The 22,997-nt window shown below is 35.4% G+C and overlaps 2 protein-coding genes across 2 annotated transcripts; one reads left to right on the forward strand and one right to left on the reverse strand.

Moving 5' to 3' along the window:
* Nucleotides 1–1,404: 1,404 nt before the first annotated feature.
* Nucleotides 1,405–16,018, reverse strand: LOC124632130 (F-box only protein 28). Its single transcript, XM_047166809.1, has 8 exons — nucleotides 15,895–16,018; nucleotides 15,277–15,592; nucleotides 14,421–14,669; nucleotides 8,485–8,680; nucleotides 8,022–8,238; nucleotides 7,663–7,861; nucleotides 7,398–7,517; nucleotides 1,405–7,179 (listed from the first exon to the last, which is right to left on the reverse strand). The coding sequence occupies exons 2-8, from the start codon at nucleotides 15,550–15,552 to the stop codon at nucleotides 6,796–6,798; spliced, it is 1,641 nt and encodes a 546-aa protein (XP_047022765.1). The 5' UTR covers nucleotides 15,553–15,592; nucleotides 15,895–16,018; the 3' UTR covers nucleotides 1,405–6,795.
* Nucleotides 16,019–17,250: 1,232 nt separating this feature from the next.
* LOC124631923 (max-like protein X) lies at nucleotides 17,251–22,309 on the forward strand. Its single transcript, XM_047166556.1, has 5 exons — nucleotides 17,251–17,599; nucleotides 18,073–18,149; nucleotides 19,359–19,469; nucleotides 20,764–20,961; nucleotides 21,309–22,309. Exons 1-5 carry the CDS (start codon nucleotides 17,524–17,526, stop codon nucleotides 21,474–21,476), a joined length of 630 nt encoding a protein of 209 aa, XP_047022512.1. The 5' UTR covers nucleotides 17,251–17,523; the 3' UTR covers nucleotides 21,477–22,309.
* The last annotated feature ends 688 nt before the right edge of the window (nucleotides 22,310–22,997 follow it).

The raw sequence follows: 22,997 nt of genomic DNA on the forward strand, positions 1-22,997 counted from the left end.
GTTTTCGATTTCTATGCCGGGGATCGTAGGTTTGATAACTGGTCAACCTAAACACAAAATATTATGAATTATTTTAACATAACAATACATAAACTTAATTTGGATTGTGATTTTATTCTTTGACCAGTATTCCTACTTAACTAAGAGATGGCATGTAGTATTGTAACTGCCTATCACCATAATAGCAAATATCGATATCGCTTTAGTCATTTTACCGTGAAAAACAAGCAACAAAGTTACTTACATTCTCATAGATTAGAGTAAGGATATACGCCTAGATTTGTGATCGGTTTTTATTGGCAAACCCATTAAGACTGCCGGATCCGGCAATCGAATTCTATCATGGTCAGTGGCCAGTGCCAACACATGTGACTTGTAAATCAACGAAACATTTTTTTGAAGGTACCTACGCTTCAGTTACCCGGATCTATACAGTAGTTATCCGTCTTATTGTTAACGATATACCTAAGTACACCGTTTTGGGTTTGAAACCTTTGAGGCGCTTGAGGTATTGTCGAATTGCAAGCATGAATTTTAATTTCAAGTTCAGTACCTTGCCTTCGTCTGTAGACTGTATAAATCTTCTTGCTGTACCTACCTGCTGTTTCCGAAATATGTATTTTATGTAACTACGTGGGAGTCGACTGATTCTCTTTTCAATGTCAACGAGCATCGAGGAAGATATAATAAAAGTATGTCAATAGTCATTCGACCCTAAGGGTGCGTCCACATCTGGCGAATGTGCCGCGAATGTGCAGCTCGCGAGCCGTTTGCGACCTGCCCGCGAGCTGCGCGCGTGCATTTTTGTTCGTGCGCCGCTTCTGCGCCGCCCGCGCGCGACCTAAGCGCCGCGATCAGCGCGCAGGCGGCGCGCGACGTCTGACATCTTCGATAGTACTGCTGAGCCAGTATACGGAACTGTAAGGGCGAGAACTGAGTGCGCGCAGATCGCGCGCCGCTCGCGCGCTCTATACGAGCCTTGCATGAGTTGCGCTAAAGAGGCACACCAAACTATTGCAGTGACTGCACGCGCGCAGCTCGCAGACGGCTCGCAATCGGCTCGCGTGCTGCGCATTCGCGGCACATTCGCCAGATGTGGACGCACCCTAAAAGGCATGCGTGCAGTGCCTGAACTGAATTACTTGTGTCAAGCTTTATCAATTGGCTAAAATCAAATTACATCAAACAACGCCGGGTTTAAGGCAAAGGTAGGTTAGGCAAGTGACGGACACTTTAAATAAATCCTTAGTGGCGATTGGGGTGTTGCCATTTTTCATGTCTCAAGTTAATAATAGATTTGAGTCTAGATAACTGATATTTTGTGCGAGTAGCTAATACTTACGCAAAAAATCAAATTGATGATAGGTTCGTTGGTAGGGTTTAAAAGAGAAAAAAAAAGATAAATTGGACTTCACACATTTATTGTATTTTTGTCTAATAAAAATACTATATCATATAACTATCATAAAGAGAATATCTACAGCAATTGACAGTCTTGCTGGTTGTACACACTTGCCAGAGCACAACATAAAACTCCTGTAATGCATTTAGTGCACTTGGCAGGACATCATTATCTTCTCTAACAACGTTATTTTATACCTTAATTTACAGCCCTATCGCATCTATTTAAAGTTTCGAAGAATAAAAACTGCACATTTTGTCAAAATAACACCATTGAATGGATATATTCACATATTGCACTATTGAATGATGAAGAAAAATAGAACATTGATTAGGGTGCAGAAACATTACGATAGTAGTAGGTAGTATTTATATCCCACGAAGATTGGGATAATTGCATGGTTTTATCAGAGCTGTGGGCTTTTATATGCCTGCCGTCTGAAATATTTGTAGGATTGTTATGTCACACATATTATCTTAAAAAGGAATCACTTTATTTTAAAGTTTCAAGATCATATTACAACGAATGCAGTGATTTAAACCACAACTGGCGAGAACACATCGTTTTACTCCTCATAAAAAGCTTATTATTGTTTTCAAACATCATAAAAGGTTTTAAAATTTAGTAATGATCTTGCGTCATTTGAAAAGATCGTGAATAAAATATATGTCTATATTGTACACAAGACCGTAACTTCTTATATCGGTCCGCACATATAATTTACAATTTTTTCATGACATTAAGTACTTAACTGATTTAGGCACAATTATGTTCACTTCGAATCGTTTCTCATCTAAAGTAAAATTCTAAAATTTAAATTCATTAAGCTCTACAACACATACATGACATCGTGTTTACAATATTAGTATATTTATCTTACGCTTTACTTCCAGATAATCTATCAGATACATTTCAGTTGTTTTATTCCTCACAAACTTCAACTTAAGTATAATGGAACACTTTCAAAGATAAACTCGACACGAAATTATTATTACAATATAAGATAATTAGTATTATTTTACATTTTAATCATTTGTAACATGAAATGAGCCAGTTCCACGCGACTAACAAATGAATATAGACCGCCTGTCGCCGTTGCATGCACTTCGAAAATCATTTGTGGACTACTTAACCTAATATGTTATTATGTACACAATGTACTCTAATAATTGGCTAAATGATAATAAACTCATTTGTAACATTCACCTTTAATAGAAAATTAACATTTAAATAAATTATAAAAGAAAATAGTCCAATAAATATGTACCGAGTTTCCAAGAATGTTTAAGCGTTACCTTATAGTTCGTTATTAGATCGTTGAAATATCATAGCCATTGAATATAACACACAATGTACACGATTGCACCGCCGCTAGAGCCGGCAGCGTCTGCCGAGGCGCTAAGTCCAGTCTCAGCGTGAGACAAACTCAGATTTCGGTTCTCTCATTAAAAATAATCTGTGTACTTCTTTTTATTCTATATCTTGCCTTACAACTCTAAGAATGTGAAACAATCTACAGTCCTACACACAGCATACATAGTATGTACAAATTGTAACTATATACAGATTAACATGGCAAAGAGGTCAAACGAGAGTAGCGTCGTACGTTGAACACACATTAGCGGTTTATCTATTCCCGTTTATATGTTACACTTTAGTGTATGAACCCAGAAAATATTATTGAAAACAAAAAACCCTGCACGCAAAATCTTTACTCATGAACCGAGGGGGTAGAACAATTTGAACAATGTCAGTGAGTTATAATAAATATTCTTTCTTCACAAGGTGATCTGTTTTATGTGGAAATATTCTGCTGTGAGTGTGGTGAAATATTGGGTTTCCAAAATTAAAAAAGGGACTGTTCTATGGAACACTTGCTTATCAAGTTAGTCACAAAACTGCAACTATTCAACTTGTTTTCGACCTTTTCAGTTAGAGTTAAGATTTTTCATACAGGCGGATTTTTTATTTCAAATAATATTTTGATTGCAATATTTTTAGTTTACTTGGTGAAGGTATTTAATGATTAATAATTTATTCACTCTATTTTAGGCGTTTATTTAAAAATAAAATTTAATTTTAGTTTATTTTTCTATTTTGATAATCATATACCATTTTGGGTAATGATTATATAATTGTTGCAGAAAACAAAGGAAAATGTTTTACTTCAATCTGCAATTACTTAGATGCCATGTTGTTTTTGAACGTCATGTCTAAAGAATACTTGAGGAATCGAAACAATTCCGTCGATACCCTGCCTGTCGTAATGCATTCTGCCGTTTCGTAGATATGAGGTAATAAAAAATGTTACATACATACAAGAAACGCGCAAAAATATAACCCTTCTTGGCAGTCGGGTAAAAACACTTGTAGCGTGGCTGTCAAGCATCTTAAGAGCTTTATTTTCTAATGCATGTTCGCTACTGTGGCAGACAATGGTAACTAACATTTCTTATTGTCCAAATAGGTGTTTCACCTAAGTAATAATATGTTCTCTACAATTATTATCTCAAAAGCATCTCGTGATTGAATATTTTACAATCTGTCTTGTTCAAAGTAATATATTGTATAGTGTAATGACTAAGTCAAACGATATAGTATGTATTATAAACGAGGAATATTATTTTTGTAACCGAAACAAAGAAGCCTTTGTGGCATAATAACGAAAAATATTTGTACTCGTGATTTCTGTATGTAAAAACATCGGAAATATTTATATACTATATGCACTAAGAATATTATGTACATAATAATGTAGCATGAAAACCACAAACGCAATTAAAGGTGAATGACTCACAAATAGCAAATTAAATAAACGAATCTGTCAATCAATATAAATATATGTAGTAGTTGTGCGTATTTGATACAGAATACAATAGTGAACTAGGTGCTTATCGTTTGGGTAACCTGCACGATGATGACTCGATGAATTTGGCTGATATGTTCGTAAATTGTTAAGTGACATGATGCAAGAATTGTGTGAAGCCCGTGAGCACATCTCTTAAACACAAAGTATGGAAAATAGCTTTATGCCACATCTATTGTCACCTAACTGTACACCATGTCACAAAAATATTTCATTTACACTGTTGTATATTTATACAATCATAAATATATTCATTTGTACATTACACATGTGATTTTACTTTTAGAATATTTACAAATAAACACAACATTCAACCGCCATTTTCATTAACAATCATTTTTAAAACCTATTTTGCTAAATTAAAATTATCAGGGCTGTAAAACCTATAAATTAAAACTAATTGTAACTCTCTAGACAGAGACCACAGAACCGTTTTAGTGTTGCGAACACTTACCGCGATGCTGTGGTCTCTATTTAGTAGAAACTCCGTTTTTACTCAAACATTATTTAAAACTGAAAGTTTATTGGATCCTTGAGGTGAATTATGAAATAATTTCGTTCTCGATCATGTTTAATTCAGTTTTGGAAAATATGAAAAATGTACGTATGCATAACAAGTTTTGCCAATGGTTTCGCAAGCCACAAAAAGTAATTATACCAGACAATCAAGTCGGTAATCACGTTGTTACGCAAGTGTAATAGACTAATAAATAAATATCTTCTACAGTAAATTAATCAAATTATAATTTCTTACTGTCACCTCAAAGAAACAAACATAGCATTGACCAGTACTAAAGTCATTTAAATGTTTCATAATTTATAACACATCATATCTCATCATAAAGAAATCTATTTAGCCATTTGGTATATGAATACTGCCCTGAACAATATCTGCAAGCATCTAAACCCATGGAACAGCGTAAACAAACCAAAAAAATAAAATACTAAACTATTATAAGATTCTTTAATATTGTGGTGCAATTCTTCATGTCAGAATCATGAGGCAAAAATTACGCTGAGTTTAAGATAAAGCGCACGCTGGCCCAACACACCGTCACCTTTGTGCAGATTAATTAAAGCTTGACTACTTGAAAGTAAGCTGCGAATTTGTAGAATACTATCCACTCCTAATAAATTAACCTCAAAACCACTAATTGCAAGTTTTATGGAACATCGTACCTAAGGACTACTTCGTAAATATTATGCTCATTAATCAAGGGAAAATCTTAATTTATAGATATATACGAGAAAACCCAATATGAGAATGGAACCTATTACACCATCATGATCAGCAGTCGTGTTTGCGATTGCTAAATTGACAAAGTATTCGTTCCGAAACAATTATTTAAATTAAAAAGATAGTCAAGTATTTTTGGGTAGATTTTTAGTTTGTTCACAAATGGTCCACAATGAAGGTCAAATCAGCAGTAAATTGTAAATCAATCCAACTATTACAACTAAGTTTCAGATAAAATTCTACAACACAATCTTGCAATTTATTAAACAATAATATACACATGCAAACAATTCGCCCAGGAGAATATATTGTTTAAAAAATTACAACATCAAAGCAATACTCCGTTAAGTCAGTAAATAAAAAATATTATGTGCATAGTGTGTTGAATCATATTCTGAGATAGTAACCAATTTTAAATACTACAAAATTTTAATAAATCTATAAAATATTACTTTACATACTATGAGTGAATGCAATTTTTATAATGGACTCCAGAATAATGGTTACTGGCTGCGGATCGTCGTACGTACATAAAGTTTTTATCATTACTCAACAACGTCCTGACCGAGGCGCCCGCGTCAACCGCGGGTTTACTACACCCCGCTCCAAATATAACATTCAATGCTAACTCTATCAACACACAACTTTCGAACCAATTCAATTGGATTGCAGATGAATATGCTTACTTTATATGTAATCATATTCATGTATTATCCATGCAAAGCAAATAACCATAAAAGAATAGGTATACCTATTCAGTTCATTTTAGCAATTTCACGGACCCCGAGAGACAGTACATGTCTGATACTAAACAGTAGTTGTGCATAAATAAATATAAACGAAATTCAAAATCTGAATATAATAATACACTTTTAATTCCAAAGAATAAAAAGAAGGCTAACTGGATTTACCGCATGCAATACATCACAGGTCAATAAGTTAAGCACATGGAACAGTGTATTGCAGTAAAGCGAGCATTAACCCACTGTCAATTTTATTTAAAGTGGATTCAATAGCGAGAAATAAATAACAACAAATATTGCGAGGCGAATCGCTAAATTCAGGGTCCTCGTTTTTGTCATAACATCGGGCCGCAAATGTACAGTACCTCCGAGATAACTTGGCGAATTTGAGGTAGGTTATTGGCTACAGAAAATTTTGTCCAAAAAAAATCTACTGCGTAGCCGAACAGCTAACTGTAAACTCGCCAAATTTGATCGGAAGTAGTGTAACAAGAATGATCCGACTCACCGTCGATTCGAGAATGTTCTGTGCAGCCGTGGGCATCGCTCACAGCTTGCGCGGGCGCGTGAGGCGGCGCTTCTTGCGCTCGGGCGTGGCGCCGCTCGCGCCCGCCGCGTCGGCCGACGCGCGGCGCCGCGACGGCGGCGTCGACACGCTGCACTCACTACTGCTCTCCGCTTTAGGCTCCGGCTTACATTTACTGCTCTCCACTTTAAGCTCAGGTTTAGATTTGGTGGTGGTCTCCACTTTCGCCTCGGATTTGGACTTGGTTTCTGATTTAGAGTCAGGCTTGGACTTGGGTTCGGGCTTGAGGTCGGCGCGGGGCAGCTCGGTGGTGGGCTCGGGCGCGGCGCTGGGCAGCGGCGCGGGCTCGGCGTCGCCAGCGCCCATCTCGCACTCTGTAGGCTCCGAGCTGGTGCCGGCCGCCCACTGCAATTCATATAAAGGAATTTTAAATAGAGATAGGTCTCAATTTACGGGAAATTAAGACTAGCCTTATCTTTTAATAGACTTCCAGTCTAACTGGATTCAGCTTAGTACCATAATTTTCAATGGAGCTAGAATTTAATGGAGGCTATACCTTGGTTAAACTGATTGTCAGACTTTTCAAATAACTTCAGCATAACATCCCACTAGTGGAGGCTTACCTGTGCTAGTGACGAGGCAGGCGACAGACGTAGGGACGCGCCGCACTCGGCGCAGAGCGGCGGCACGGCCGGGGAACGGGAACGCCAGTACTGTAGCTCCGTTTTGCACTTATTTAACTCCTGTGGAACAAAAACATCAAGCGATCAATATAAAATATAAATTAAGAATATAGATAATACACACAGTATTTAATAGTAGTACCAGCGATAGATTTTTTTGTAAATTAAAAATTACTACAACTTGCAACCAAGGCTATATTTTTACCTGTAATAAAGTTTGAAACTTGCGGCTTGTTTCCTCATTCTTCTTATCGTAATCATCAAGGCGGTTAGCATACTCCAAGGTCTGTTTCTGCTGCTCAGCAATCTGCTTCTGTTGTTCTGCAATTTGTTTCTGTTGAAGAGCCGTCTTGCGTTTGCAACTACGAAGATCACTGCGCAATGCTGATAACTGGTCGTTGTACCTGAAGATATAATTAACAAAAATTAAACAACTAATACTTCGTCTGCCGTTATTACGATTTATCATTGGAGATCATAAAAAAGTGAAATTCGACGTCTTAACAGTTAAGTTAATCGCCTTGTTTGTGTAAAACAACAGTTATATTTAAAATTTGTCCTCACTTTTTCATTCCTTGTTTAATGCGATGTATCCGTTTCCGTAGCACCATGTTGCTCTGCGGCGGAGGCGGGGAGGGCGGCAGACTCTCTTCCAAGTACAAATTCAGCGAAGACACCCTGCGGTCCGACACGCTGGCCCCGGCCTGCTGCGACGAAGACGACTCGAACCCACTCGGCGGCGGCGAGTCCAAACAAATGTACGATTTACTACTCTCGCCAGCTGTAATCAGTTAAATAAAATATATATTAATTGCCTTTAAAATTCAATTTTATGTAAATTAGGTCAGTAATTAAAGACGGCTTCCTCGCTGATCGAGCTTTCGAAAGGAAATATTGGAAGACTGGGTAAGCCATTGGCCAGCAGTGGGACAGGCTACAAAAAAAAATTGCATAATATATTATACAATTTGATAAAACTGTCCTTTCGCTGTGGGAATATAAAAAAGTAACGTGCTTTGATACTCACGTGAAAATGCTGTAGTAATATCAAAGAAATCTGTACCAAAGTATGTTATCTCTGGCAAGTTGGGTTCAATGTGTTCTTTGAAGTATTCCATGGCCATTGTTGTCAAATCAAAGAGTTCATCAGTCACCTTGTAAGGTCTTGCTAGTTTTGTCGTGGTTTTTAAGTATGACAGAATACTGTATACTTCATCTAATATCTATAATAAAGATAATGAGATGAGTTTATACTATTGTTTACAAAATTAATACCAAATACAACCCATAGTGTGTGGCGTTTTGTTTTAGAATAATTTTATTCAACAAAATCATGTTATTATTACATAGAAGGTACATACACCGCTAATAGTAAATCACCAGCAGACACAACGTGCCCCTATCTATCTTCAACGTGTTATCCCCCATGCTATTTTCTCGTTTTATGAAATTGTCATCAGTTTGTCACAGAGCTTTATTTTCAAAAATCATTTAAAGATCTTACAAATATTGGATACTCTTGCAAAAAGCACTATTCCATGTGGCTTGTGACATTGTTACCTTTTGAACTTGAAATGTTCCTTTGTCGTTACTAACGACATAGGCACCGGTATAGCATAAAAATCGTAGGCTAAATAACATATGGTATAGCTTGAATGAAGAGTAAATGATGTTAAAGAATTGTGTGAATTTGAATAGTAATCTTCGGAGTGAATAAGTTTCATGTCTGCTTATTAGCTTCGTAGTTGATGGTTTGATCAAAGTACTAAACACTACCCTTCTTCTATCTGCAAAAAGACGCAGACCGATTGAATAGCTACATTCTTCGAAACTATTCTGGTTATAAAAAAAAAACTATTTGCTGTGCCCAATAAAAAGTATTTAGCGAGCAACATATTTTGTTTTTAGCACAAATCCATTCAAATTCTGAAAAAGCAGAAATGTGCATTTCGCTAAACAAGACTGAGAACAAAACAATACTATCTAGGACACAACTTTGCTAAGAGATTTTTAGAGCTGTAATTGCGAACGTTGCTAATTCTCTCCTTTTGTGTCACCATACAAAACAGAACGCGATTCTAGGTCAGGGTCATCATAAAGAGTAAATCGACATCTGACCGAGTTTGACCAATACGGGCGTATATGTCTAACTCGTACAGCTCATTCAACGGCCATTGATTAAAAGGTTAAATAGGTTCGATACAAAGGTTGGGCGGAGATAGGTAAAGGTTCCATAGAACGAAAAGTTAGGACTGCCCAGCTCGACAATTCGTTTGCTATCCCGAATTTAATTCAAAATTGGATATTTCGATTCCTCGCACAATATTTCACACAACTCATGATAGATTGACACTAATTAGTATTATTCATCGCAAGATAATTGTCTATTATTTTAATGATAAAGGATGAAATAGGAATTCTAAAAGATATAATTTCATCTTGAAATTAGGGCAGTATGCTCGACTTCAATTACACACAGGATGTAATAACATAACGTTGATGTGCAAGGATTATTATGTCATAAGACGGACAGGAGCGTGCGTACACATTTTATAATATCTGGTAAGATCTAGTTAAAATTAAGCCCGTGTCAGTACCCCACAAACGTGATAACAAGCGCGCTTTTTATTTGCTTTTATTAACGAGATACAAACTCTTCTGAAGTCATGAGAACCATTCATATTATTCGTTGGGGTTATATACACACCGGTATCATGTAAAGCCAATAAATACATCAAAGTCTTCAACTTCGAAAGCAAAACAAGGTAATCAATAAGACAACTATTTATAGGTAATCTGTCGATAAACCAATACATGACATACAGCACCATGCTTTTCATGCAGTTGCATAACACGATGTTACAAGTCGAAAATCGGGGTGCATAACATTAAAGAACATAGTTATTTAAACTTCATCTGTTTTCCTAAGTGTTTCGAAATCCATTTTACGCCATTGCTTCAGATTCTTTTGTTCTTACTATTAGTTATTTTGGCATTGATTTCATTAATTGCTATTTTACTGGGTTTCACGTTTAGCAGTTCGTATTTGAAGAAACACCGAGATTTCACCATTTCATCGATTCCACGATCCTCCTTTCGATATTAATATAGGGAACTCTCAAAAACATGAATTCCGCGGTCAGATCATAATTTACGTAAAATGTTATAGGTAGAGTTCTGCCATGCACGGTTTCTGCGGTTTGTCTGTGATTAGATAGCGGAGTTACACCGCTGTAGAATTTAGAAAATAAAAGCTATTTTTATGATAACAAAAATTACAAAACTGTCAAACTCAAGTACGATGTGAAGTGATAGGTTTGCCTACGCTTACAGGTGAAACACTTTAGGCATGCTATAAACATTGATGTTGTAGTTGCACTGGTTTGTGCACATTATCATGACACATCCTCAGCCCCGGATCTTCAATTTTTTTTAGGCGGGGCAAAAACTGAAAAATGCCGCCCCGCCTACCTACGTACTTATGTTTATTTTCACCAACGAAAGTCACTTTTTTGGTAGGTAAAGTACTTAAAAAAATGTGTCCAAATCATTGTAGGCTCAAACTGTTCGCCAGGTTTAAGTTATGAAGTCGAGACAGACAGTGCCGGCTTCAACTCTACTAGCGCCCTGGGCGAGATTTCTACGGCGCCCCCAACTACAATTCAAAAAAACAGAGAGATAATATGTAGTTACTGATTGCGCGAGCGAAGCGAGCGCGAATTTTTTTTTATAGTTAACAAGTCAAAGCAAAAATTACCTAAAATGTAGCCCAATCGTACATAAGTTATTGCTGGTTGGTGAATGCAAAAACACGGGAACACAGGTTGTGATTGCGCGAGCGAAGCGAGCGCGAAATTTTTTGTTATATTTTAGAACTCAAAACAAAAATGACTTAAAATGTAGCCCAAACGTAGATAGCTCTTTGTTGGTGTTGGCGCCTATGAATTAAAATTTTGGGACTTAAAGTAGTACCATAAATAGAAACTAGAAGTTACTTTCTTATTAATAAAAGGACTTAAACTTACTACCTTTTTACAACTTAACTCTACAAACGACGCTACAGTAGACAAAAAAATTTTCAAAAATAAAAACAACTATAAAGTGAAGCAAGCCCGAAAAAGCTTTTTTGAGATTTGGATCACTAAAAGTCCTTAACATATATAATAAAAGGCGACTGTGAAGTGAAGAAGCCGCGAGCGAAGGGAGCGCGAATTTTTTTGAGCATTGGGACATTAAATTAAAAGTAGCTATATGTGAAAAAAAATGTAAGTGTAAAGTAAGAAACCGCGAGCGAAGCGAGCGCGAAAATTTTTGAGTTTTGGGACATAAAAGTAGTGTATCTAACGCGCGCGGCATTGTATGACAATACATTAATTTAATTGAAATTTCTTGGTCCAGGAGCGTACCGCGGCGCCCCTGAGCTCGCGGCGCCAGGGTTATTCGAACACCCTGCACCATAGGTTAAGGCGGCCCTGATGCTATCCATACATTTGGATACAGTTCTTGTAAGCTGCGATCTTTGATGAAATTTAAAACAAAAATAGGAGTAAAATTCTGATCAAGGATTGGTTGGGGGCGCCTGCGGCGCCCTTTATGTCCGGCGCCCTGGGCCGTCGCCCAACCGCGCCCTACCCTAAAGCCGCTACTGGAGACAGATTAATGTACACAAAAAGTTAATAAGTAGGTAAAAAGCGCTGTAAAGTAGCAAGCAGTCGGAAGCGCAAACTTTTTTGTTTTTGAGGACTCCATAAATATTTTTTTTCGCTACATTTGACTTATAAAAGGTAAGATAGCGCGGATTAGACTAATGAAGCCAACAAGGCAAAGCCTGTGTAACATTGCGCGAGCGGAGCGATCGCGAAATTTTTTGAGTCTACGACACAAAAGTACCTACATTGTCGAGCAACAAGTAGCCGCGAGCGGAGCGAGCGCGAACTTTTTTAAGTTATTTGTTTGAAGACTCACAAATTAAACTGGGAATCATGTACAAATAAAAAGAAACCGATTAGAACGAGTGCTATTTGTGTTCGTTGATTGGGTGCGTAAAAATAATAAACCATCAGAAAAACAGTACAGAAACGGTAATTTAACCGCGAGCGTAGCGAGCGAGAATTTTTTCACTTAGTTGGAGGATGTTATGAAAAATAATCAAAATCATCAATTAAACATAGCGAAGGCGACTTTTTTTGAAACTTTGCTTGTCAGTATCATGATACAATGGAACTTCCTTATCAAACGGGTGTAATTTCATCAAAATTTTCTGGTGGTGGGGCGTCCCGTGGCGCCCCCTGAGACCGAGGCGCCCGGGTTATTCGCACACCCTGCACCATAGGTTAAGACGGCCCTGTAGGTAACTATTATGGTAATCTGTGATGTAGGATTTAAAATCAGGCAGCCGCTTGATTTTGCCGCCCCCTGAATTTGCCGCCCGGGGCATGGGCCCCGGCTTGCCCCCCCCTAGATCCGGGGCTGCACATCCTATTCTTACGTCTGAGAGTACCTACCTACAGCCAGTTTTTTGCTAGCTACTACAAAGCAATTATAGTTACTCTGTTTACGTAATACCTATCCGACGAACATCTGCATAAGCTAAAACTTACCTTGATCAGTATTGAGCAAGCTATACTCAAAGTTCGAAACCATTGCCCAGATTTGATCAGTCAGCATTTTATTATATTGGTCAACAAGGCTATCGGCAACCTTGCTGATCAACATAATCTAAATCTCAATAATTGAGATTTAGATTTAATTATTTAATTATTGTACAAAGCAATTGCCTGATGGGACATTTTTCATGATGCAAACACTGCACGATACACGTGTTGCTGTCCCATAAACACAGTAACGATTGGGAAGTCTATTTATAGACGGAACTACAAGGGACTCTTTCAACTGTCTAAATTAATGTATAAATACATAAATTACCAAGAGACAACAGCGCCGATTAAAATAATCCGTGCGTGACAAACGGAAAAAACGTCAGGTATTTTCGTGATGAATCAAATGATCTCATTATTATAGGTCGCCGTATTTTATACACTTTAAAAATATCTAGATAAATTATGGCTGTAAAAACTAAAATCAATGGTATATAGTAAAGGCAGTTAAAATTAATGAATCAATATCATTATCATTATAACATTCAACAAAACCAATATTACGGACCGCATGGCTTCCGAGGCGCAACTTTTGTACCGTAAAGTACACATAGATACCATGGGCAAAAAACATTGCGTAAAAACCACGAAGCAACCTCTATGGCAGAGTTGCGGGAGCACGAACGAGGTCTTAATTCACGCTTTACCATAATAATGGTTGGTTTACTAGTAACTTCAATGTTTTTACGATTAAGTGCCAGTTTTATACTCTTTCTAGACTCATAGAATCATGTTTTATTGAAAAAAGAATATAAAACTGTGATACAGTGATATGCATGCTATTCAAACTAATCAATATTCACAATTTCACATTGCACAAACTGATACTACTGATAATAATTACAAGTAATAATTAAATGAATCATTACATTAGCACATGATTTATACTTCCTTATTGCTGTACATAAATGCAGTTTTGTCTTTAATGCCTCAAGGCAATGTCTATCTAAATTTTATAAAATACCAAATGGACTAAAACAAGTTGTTTGTGTAAATACGAAACATGTGAATTACAGCAGAAATGAATATAATATTTACACAAACACTTGCTAGGCATCATCATGTACATTTAAAGTAGAATCATCAATATTGTTTGTGATAGGTACAAGATTATTAAATCCTCTTATACAGGCTGATGATTTGCATCTGTGGCAAATTTTAGCTTGTACCTATTTGTTTCAATGGGCTTATAATTCTTGCCTTGTTGATCCAGTATTAAAAGCATTTAGAATCATCTCAAAGGACAAAATTTACAGCTATGTACAAAAAATGCTGTTACTAGAAATAATAAAAGACTTGTGCTTACCTCTCCTGGGAAGAAACAGCAGTGTTTTCTCTCAATATGCTTTCCAAACGTCATCTGCAAGAGACTCAGCCTCATATGCAAAGTTTCAATAATATCGGACTCGCATGCCAGCGGGTGACTTCTACGAGCTGACTCCCGACGTGGCATCTTAGCTTTGATTGATTGAAATCTATGTAACATCTGATTTTGTAACCGTTGAAACGTAGAGTTTAATATACTGCTACATATTGAATTGAACTGCCGATTAACCTGCAATATTATAAAATGTTATATAACAATGGCAGTGCTGTATTATTAGTATGCTATGTTGTCTTGCAAAACACAACAGAGATTGCTTCTTTCCCCATGAGAACCAAAAAGTAATTCAAACTTAGCTAAATTGCATCAATAAAATCATATTTAGTTAATACAATGTTCAAAACAGGAAAATTGCATGTAGCGAAGACTAACACAGGATGACTAACATTCAAATTAAATTAGTTGAATTTATTATTATTACTGCTGAAATTGAAATGAAATCAGAAAGAGATCTTCATACAAAAGAACATTATATTACTCAACAGTATATTCCCTGATAGAAATTCAATAAGGAATTTAACATTCACATTCATTATAACCAGATACAAGCCTGTTCAATTTAACATTTGCCTTGATCAGCTATACATTATGTCCCTTTATTATTTGAGGAGGTTTAGCCAAGAAACTTTATGATCTCCAACACTATAAAAGCAATAGCCAGCCTCATGATAAAATGGTATTGATAACTAATTTCAATAAAATCTTATTTGAAATTTATTATTGGGGCAAGATGGAACTTATTTTGCTAGCTATTAGATAAATCATAAAAAATAATAACCATTCTAAGATGTGAGACACTTTTGAATCCCAGATAGGTAATAATCTTCTCAATAACTTCGACTGGCAAATCAAGTATATTGGTAGTGTGAGTCTTGGGGGCCGGCACTAAAGTGCATTTAGAGGTACTAGCGTGCGGCGAGGAACCTCCCGGCATCAAGGCGCTGGAATGACGAGTGACGCGGGACACCGCCACGGGCTCCGCGTGAGAGGGACCTGCACCATCGCTGCCCCCATTGCCACCTCCGACACTGCTCATTTGCCTTGTCGACACCATTTTGCCACCAATTTAGTCTTCACTTAGGTATTCCTGAAAACTAAACTAGTCTATGGAGTCACTCTCAAAAATTACAAAATATTCATTTTCTTGTTACAAATGTAATCCGTAATACATTGAAACTCAAAGATAAAGAACTAAAGATAAGAATAGTTACATTTTCAACAGAAACAACGCATCTTTTTCATACAACAAAAATAAATTACTCGAGAGCACCACCGAGTAAATTCTAAAATGGTGGCCATGGATGACTAGATCGGTACCTAATCGCTTGAGAAATCAAGTATGAATTTTACGGATTACATATTGAAACTATCATAATATTGCAAACAAATCACCCACTGAAGAATTCATGCACATCTTTTGTTAATTAAATAGTGAATATCTTTACAAACAAAATTATAATTAGACGCAGTAGTCACAAATGCGCTACGCTTTCACAAAAAATATTCTTTTTTTACTTGGATTGGATAGATATCACAGGAATAGACAAGGATGAGATGAATGAATGAGTCGGTTTTCGAATGAAATTGTTACATTATGCCTGTCCTACACACACAGAAGAATACCGTCGCCTCATTGCGGAGAACGGTCAACCTTCATACAACAAATTAAATTGCGCAAAATTACAATAAAAATATATAAATATTGCGCAGTAAAAATGCTAGCCCTTAAACATTGTTGCGCAATATAAGCCAAAAGAAAAATTTTCACAATTCGTATAATTACACAATTTAATAGATCATCTAGGCTGCCATTGACAATGTTTTTTTTTAAATATAACTTAATGGGAGTCAAGGACTAGTCAAATGAAAAAAAAACACTGAATATTACTTATACTACCTTCAGCCAGCATTTTTATCGACTTCCTAAGTGATATATTTGCATCCTGATAAAAATATGTATCTCCGTTATTCTAATGTATGCGGGTTACTATCAGAATGACCACATCTTAGACCAAATCGACAAATCTCTTAATCGATCAAAATACCAAATGTCTAAGAGACTACACCGCACCCAGTAAAATGATTACCTACAGCCTACCATGCTTATACACAGTGATATCATAAGAGCCAGCGAATGCCAGACGCATTTGTGTATGTATTTACCTTACATGTGTACGTGCGTGGGTATGAATTATAGACTACTGAAAGTTTGACTGATGGTGGCTGGGATGGCGGAAAATATAAAAAAAAATACTTTACCTAAATCAATATTATTTTTTGACAATCGAAGCCTCATGCATATTACGATTTATATCAATACGGGCCACTTTTTAATTGACAGCAATTATTTATCTCATACAGGAGAAAGGAAATAGAACACGAAAGTATTTTTAACGGTTAGCTCTTTTTAAACTTTTGTGTGAATATCTTTTCTCTCGTACTATGAGATGAATAATTGCTCTTATATAAAAAGTGGTCCGTCCACAATAGTCATTTTTACAATTATAGTAAATGATCAATTGAATCGTATTTCGTCGTATTTGTGTCAAAAATCGGGAAAGTGGAGTATAATCCACTTTTCCGATTTTTAAAAGGACTTTTAAGGACTATGCTGTATAGTCCTTAAAAGTTCCACCGGTAAATTAACACGATAACTTCTAGATTGTCGTTTAAGCTGGTGTGGGATTGGCATAAGGTCTAGTGACGCTGGTCATTGAGTGTTTGAACGAATGATAGTCTAGCAAATTAAGTATTTCAGTTTCAGTAGTCTGTGGTTGTGTGGTAATGTCATGGAAATAATGGAACGGAATCGAATTATCTAAGTGAATTAATAAAGTGCGTAATTGTTTACAAGCTGCGCTGTATAATTAATAAATAACAATATGCAATATCTATAATCAGTGTCATGTGTAGTTTACGTTGCATTGCTAACCTAGTTTAAAATCATAATTTAATCTTATGTATCATATTTCCATCGACTTAGTATTGTTTTCAGTTAAATTCAGGTAAAATAAATATTGCAAAAATGTATCCAAGATGTGGTAGTAATGGCTCAATTCAAAATATACACCAGACGCCTTCCTCTTCGAATCAAAACACAGGTAAGCAAATGAACATAGTTACCAACAACTTATTCTCTCTAAGTCTCATGTTGTTATTGGACTTTATTGGTATTCTTATACTTTCAGTTCTTAATACCATTAACTTACATTGCTAACATATTACATAGGTCATATGTATGTTATTTATGCAGGACTTTGAGTACTCAGCCATAGAAAAACAAGACTTAGTGTAGATAATTTGCATGCATTTTATTAGACTTTCAACAACTTTATCTTTTGCTTAAGCCATAAAAGTTTTAGATAAACAAAGTACTGCTTACTAGTATTGCTATTATAACATGTATATGAAAAAAGCCAAAGTTGGAAATAAAGTTTAATCAAGTTTGTTATTATGTTATCACCAGTAAGATATTCTCATATTTAGATTTGAAGAGATTCATAGGCCAAATGAATTTTTTGTGTGAATACATCAGTATACCAGAAATAAAAGGTATTTTTTTTATGAATTACAGAAGATGAAGATGATAGCGGAGATAACAAGGCATCTGCACTTAGCTTTAAGGAAAGGAGGAGAGAAGCGCATACACAGGTAAATATTAAATATGTCACTTAGTTCTTTATTCTTCCCAATTGAATATATTCACAACAGTCTGTCTCCACAGTAGGTGTAGTATATAAATAATTTTGTAACTCTCTTTGGTATTAGGTAGTAATATGATATGCAGCATCAGATTTATTGAAACGCAACTCATGGCCAGTTTCTGAGCAACCTTGTAAGTGTTTTATGTTTTTAATTTTTAAGGGATGATGAATAGACAAGTTACTCATAAGCATACTCAGATACCGGCCATTAGTAACTCTTTCAATGGGAGATATAAATAGAAAACACATAACATTAATGCACCATCAGCTTGAGATAGGCCATATTTTTTCATATCTTTTTGATATTATTATTTTTATGATTGAATTTTTTGAATATCATCATTACGTTTTACCCTTTTGAAACAAACAAGATTGATGATTTTATCAAATATGATTGACATTTGAAATGTCCTGGGCCATGTTTAACCAAGATATTTTGTAGGTGTAATACCACAGTTGCTAGAAATAGTTACTATTAAGACATAATAGCATTCTTAAGATAATACTAACACAAGATAAGCAACTAAAAATAATCAAATGGTCCTATTTCCTGACTGACCACTTTCACTTCAAACTGTACACATAAATTAAAAATACAACTTGGTATTTAACATCTGTTCTTCAACCAATAACCACATATAATAGCCAAAGGTATATCGGGTGTGTCGTTCACAATCACATTAAATTCTATCACATATACTTTATGATATTCTATGGCAAATTGTAAAAGAAATAACCTAATCCATTCAGTGGTTTAACCACAGGAGTCATTTTTCGTTTTTATAATTTACAACATCATGTGTAAAGCAGAGATAAAGTTAGCAGTATCGAATGTTTTGATCAGTTGACAGCTGTCAGTTTTCAAGGGAGAATTACAGTTGTTTGTAATGACTGACTTTTATATGGTGTTCTAATTTTCTCACATTTTTATTCTATTTACTTTGTTTGAAAAATTCATTTTTTTTATTTTTACGTATTTTTCTTTTTTCTGTGTTAATGGACATATATTAACCAGTATATTAACGCATTTCATTTAATGTGATTATGAACAACACACCCGATATAGGTAGTGTAGTAGTCAAGAGTTGGCTGTGAGCTAGTTAAGCAACTGCAATATTTTGATATTCCCATCTATCCCAAATAATTTTTTTTCTAGGCTGAACAGAAAAGGAGGGATGCCATTAAGAAGGGTTACGACTCTCTCCAAGAGTTGGTGCCGACTTGCCAGCAAACAGACGCATCAGGGTACAAGCCAAGCAAAGCAGCCGTAAGTTTCTTATCACTCTGTATTTATGTGGCGAAGGTTATCACAATTTTGTTTTACCGACCTTGCTGTTAATCAATACTCAATATTGACTATATTGAGTACCTATTGCGATGTAGCTTGCTTACATAATATCCGCGGTACTATTTATAACTACACACTTGGTTTGCTACGTATATTTTTTTTCAAGTAGTTTAGTTTCTCTTTCTTTAAAGGACAACAACTTTTATGATGGGTGACTAAAGCTAAAACCTCCTTATCATTTTCCTAATTAGGATTTTTTTAGTACAGGACCTTTTTAGTATACATACCTGCATATTCCTTAGTTTAATGAGTAAATACTTACGCAGTTTCCATTCTAGTTATTTGCAGCTATGTTATTTCGCCGTGTTGTCGCCACGACTTAGATATGGAGGCCAGTGACACCTCTTGTAGAAACATGCGGCCAGAGCGTGATAGATCTATACTTCGTAATCGTAAATTATATGCGATAGGTTACTCGAATTAGAATCTGGCACACTTAATTTTTAGGTAGAATTAAATTAATGTAATATAAAACTAAAATAGTTTTTTTTTTTTTTATAATAGTTAGATTTACACTAGGTGTCAGAAGAGGATGCATACGCTTATACAGGATGAAAATCACATATTGATCAGTTCTTTTAAAATAGGGATTCGAGTCATTTTTAGTACCTACTCCTACATTTGGCAGATATCTTGGATCAAGCAATCATTGTATCTTTCCATAAGAGCGCATCCATAGACTTTTTTACGATCTTTATCTTTGAATATTCGGCTTTAGCAGAAATCGAACGACCTTTACAGATATGTAAAAAAAATTGCTTCCTCAATATTGGTTAGGCAAAATAGTAGCACGTGCTAGCCTAGTGCTATGAATCGCTTTGCTTAATACGAAGTCTAACATCATTACAATAACAAACAAATCTGTTATGTCCATACCACATGTCCACATTTTGTGTTGTATTAACCTTGAACGCCTATAGCAAATAATAATTCATTTCTGATAGATTTTTTAATTCAATGACTTCGCACATTTTCTAGATCTGTTTAATGCTGTGGTTTAATGTAACAGGTTTATTAAGCCGCAATTTAATCGTCCCTTAAATAAAGATAAGTTAGTCATTTCTGGACTTGTATAATTTATCTTGTGTCTTTATTTCGTGCAATACATACCTACTTAGTTTTTGCGAAGTGCATTTCTTTCGCATTCAAAGTCTACAATTTTCAAGATGCACCTTATCGAGTTTCAATAAGACATTCAAATTCATTTTTCCAGGTTCTCCAAAAATCCATAGACTACATTCAATACTTACTACAGCAGCGTCGAAGGCAGGAAGACGAGCGCAATGCTTTGCGCAAAGATGTTGTGGCGTTGCGTATTATGCAGGCTAACTATGAACAAATTGTGAAGGCGCAGCACTCGGTGCCCGGCCATAATGAACAGAGGCTCACCGATCAGGACAAGTTCCAAGTTGTAAGTTTATTTAATTTCTCAAAATAATATTTTTCTTGCAAATAAATTCTGTTTTAAGCAACTGCGAGAGAAAGGTTGTCATTCGAAAATTAATCTACTTTTTAAGTGCACGAGTCATTGTAGTAATTAACATTAATTACAAATGAAGTCTTTTGACATGCCTACATAAATAAAATTATTGGTTTATATTTTATTCTAAAGTACGTTTAAGAGATACCATGTCTTTCCGCAAAGTATACGAAATTTTAAGTTAACTAAGAAAGTTTTCATTTCAATCTATGTATGTGGTTTTCTAATACTATCCTTTTTTATTAATGCTTATATTTATAAAACTATTTCTTTTTCAGTTTCAGGGTATAATGGACAAGCTATTCGAGTCGTTCGAGTCTGTACCAACGAATAACTTCGCCGAGTTTTCAGCGGGCGTTTTCAACTGGCTCGAAGAATATTGCAAGCCGCAATCACTAAGAACTATGGTACACGGAGTTTTGAGGGAACAGAGTTACACGCCATAAATACTTACCTTATTTATCTTATCTTAAAAATATACAATTAAGAAAATCTTCCTTTTCTGTTGGGCTTTGGAAAACGAAACAGTCTTATTCCGCAATGTCTGAAATGTTATTGAATTGTTTTTTTTTGGATTTATTAATGTTAGATAATAGAGTGACTCTTGTTTATTGTTTAAATGTCTATAAAGTTGTAGTGACATGAATTTATTTACAGAATATTTAATGATATTTTTTTTGCTGACAACCCTTTATGATGTCAATTCTAGCATTAAATGTACTATTATGCCCCTTTACTCTTGTCCAAAGTATCGTTTATCGTTCAAAATTGCTGCTTAGTTTCTTGTTGTACCACATAGATAAGATGCTAATACTACCGCAGAGCTATTATTTATCTGCCAAATAAACGTATGTAGATAATGTCGACGATAAACCTCCTTATATTATGTTCGTGTGATAAGAGAAAATGTATCTAGAGTTCTATTACATATTTATACATTTTTATTGTTGTTCAAGTTGCACAAAGTCTAGATATGATCGTAAAATTAGAAAAAAAATATATTCTATTATACCTTTGTATGTTATAAATGTTTATGATATGTATGTAAAATCATTTTAATTAGGTAAATGGTACTTGTATGTTAAGTCCAAGAGTCTATTTTATTTTTGGAAAATTGAATTGAATTACGCATATAATATTGTGATAAAAGGAAAATTTGCCTTAAACGACAAATAGGTAAATAAAATTAATTATTACAACAAAAATATTGTCAATAATTGGTAGTGCCTTCTACAGCTGTTTTTATATGGAATATAAATAAACACATGTTTCGTTACAATTCAATTTTGTCTTATTTAAAATTCATTTAATTCACCATCCAATAAGATATCTAAATCAATGTAATATTATCTACCCACTCAAAAGATTTTTCGTGCGCAAAGTTTACAACCCACTAAGATAATTTGAAGCTAACAGTGTTCATAATCACAATTACACATCTCGAGCTTTCAATAAAAAAAAAACCTACTTACCTCGACATTTCTGTAGCTATCTTAATGAAAATCCTGCTAGTAGGAGTTTATGAGCCCATCGCATCGCAATAAGAAGGACAGACGCAGCGGAGGATTTATCTCTAGAAATTGCAGTTTCATATGCACACGAGCAGATGTTACCAACATAAATAAATCAATACTAACATAGGCTGCAATTTCGAATCAGCCAGTAGGTACCTAATAAAGCGAGCTATGCTAAATTGGGCACTGCATTCCAATGAGGGTTTTCGATACTTTTTCTGCCGCCAGGCGGCGCTTCGTATGCGTCAGGTCCAAACAGCTGTCAAATAGTATGGAATTGTAGGGTCCGAACTTATTGTTTATTGAAATTCTGTTATATTGGAAGTGTTATTGATTTTATTATGGACTACGGTCAGAATAAGGTTTCCGAACTAAAAATTGAGCTAAGAGAGAGGGTGCAAAAGTCACTGGTACTAAGGAAAAGCTTGTTGAAAAATTTGTTAACACAATATG

This window comes from Helicoverpa zea, chromosome 7, assembly GCF_022581195.2.
Source record: "Helicoverpa zea isolate HzStark_Cry1AcR chromosome 7, ilHelZeax1.1, whole genome shotgun sequence".
Taxonomy (NCBI): domain Eukaryota; kingdom Metazoa; phylum Arthropoda; class Insecta; order Lepidoptera; family Noctuidae; genus Helicoverpa; species Helicoverpa zea.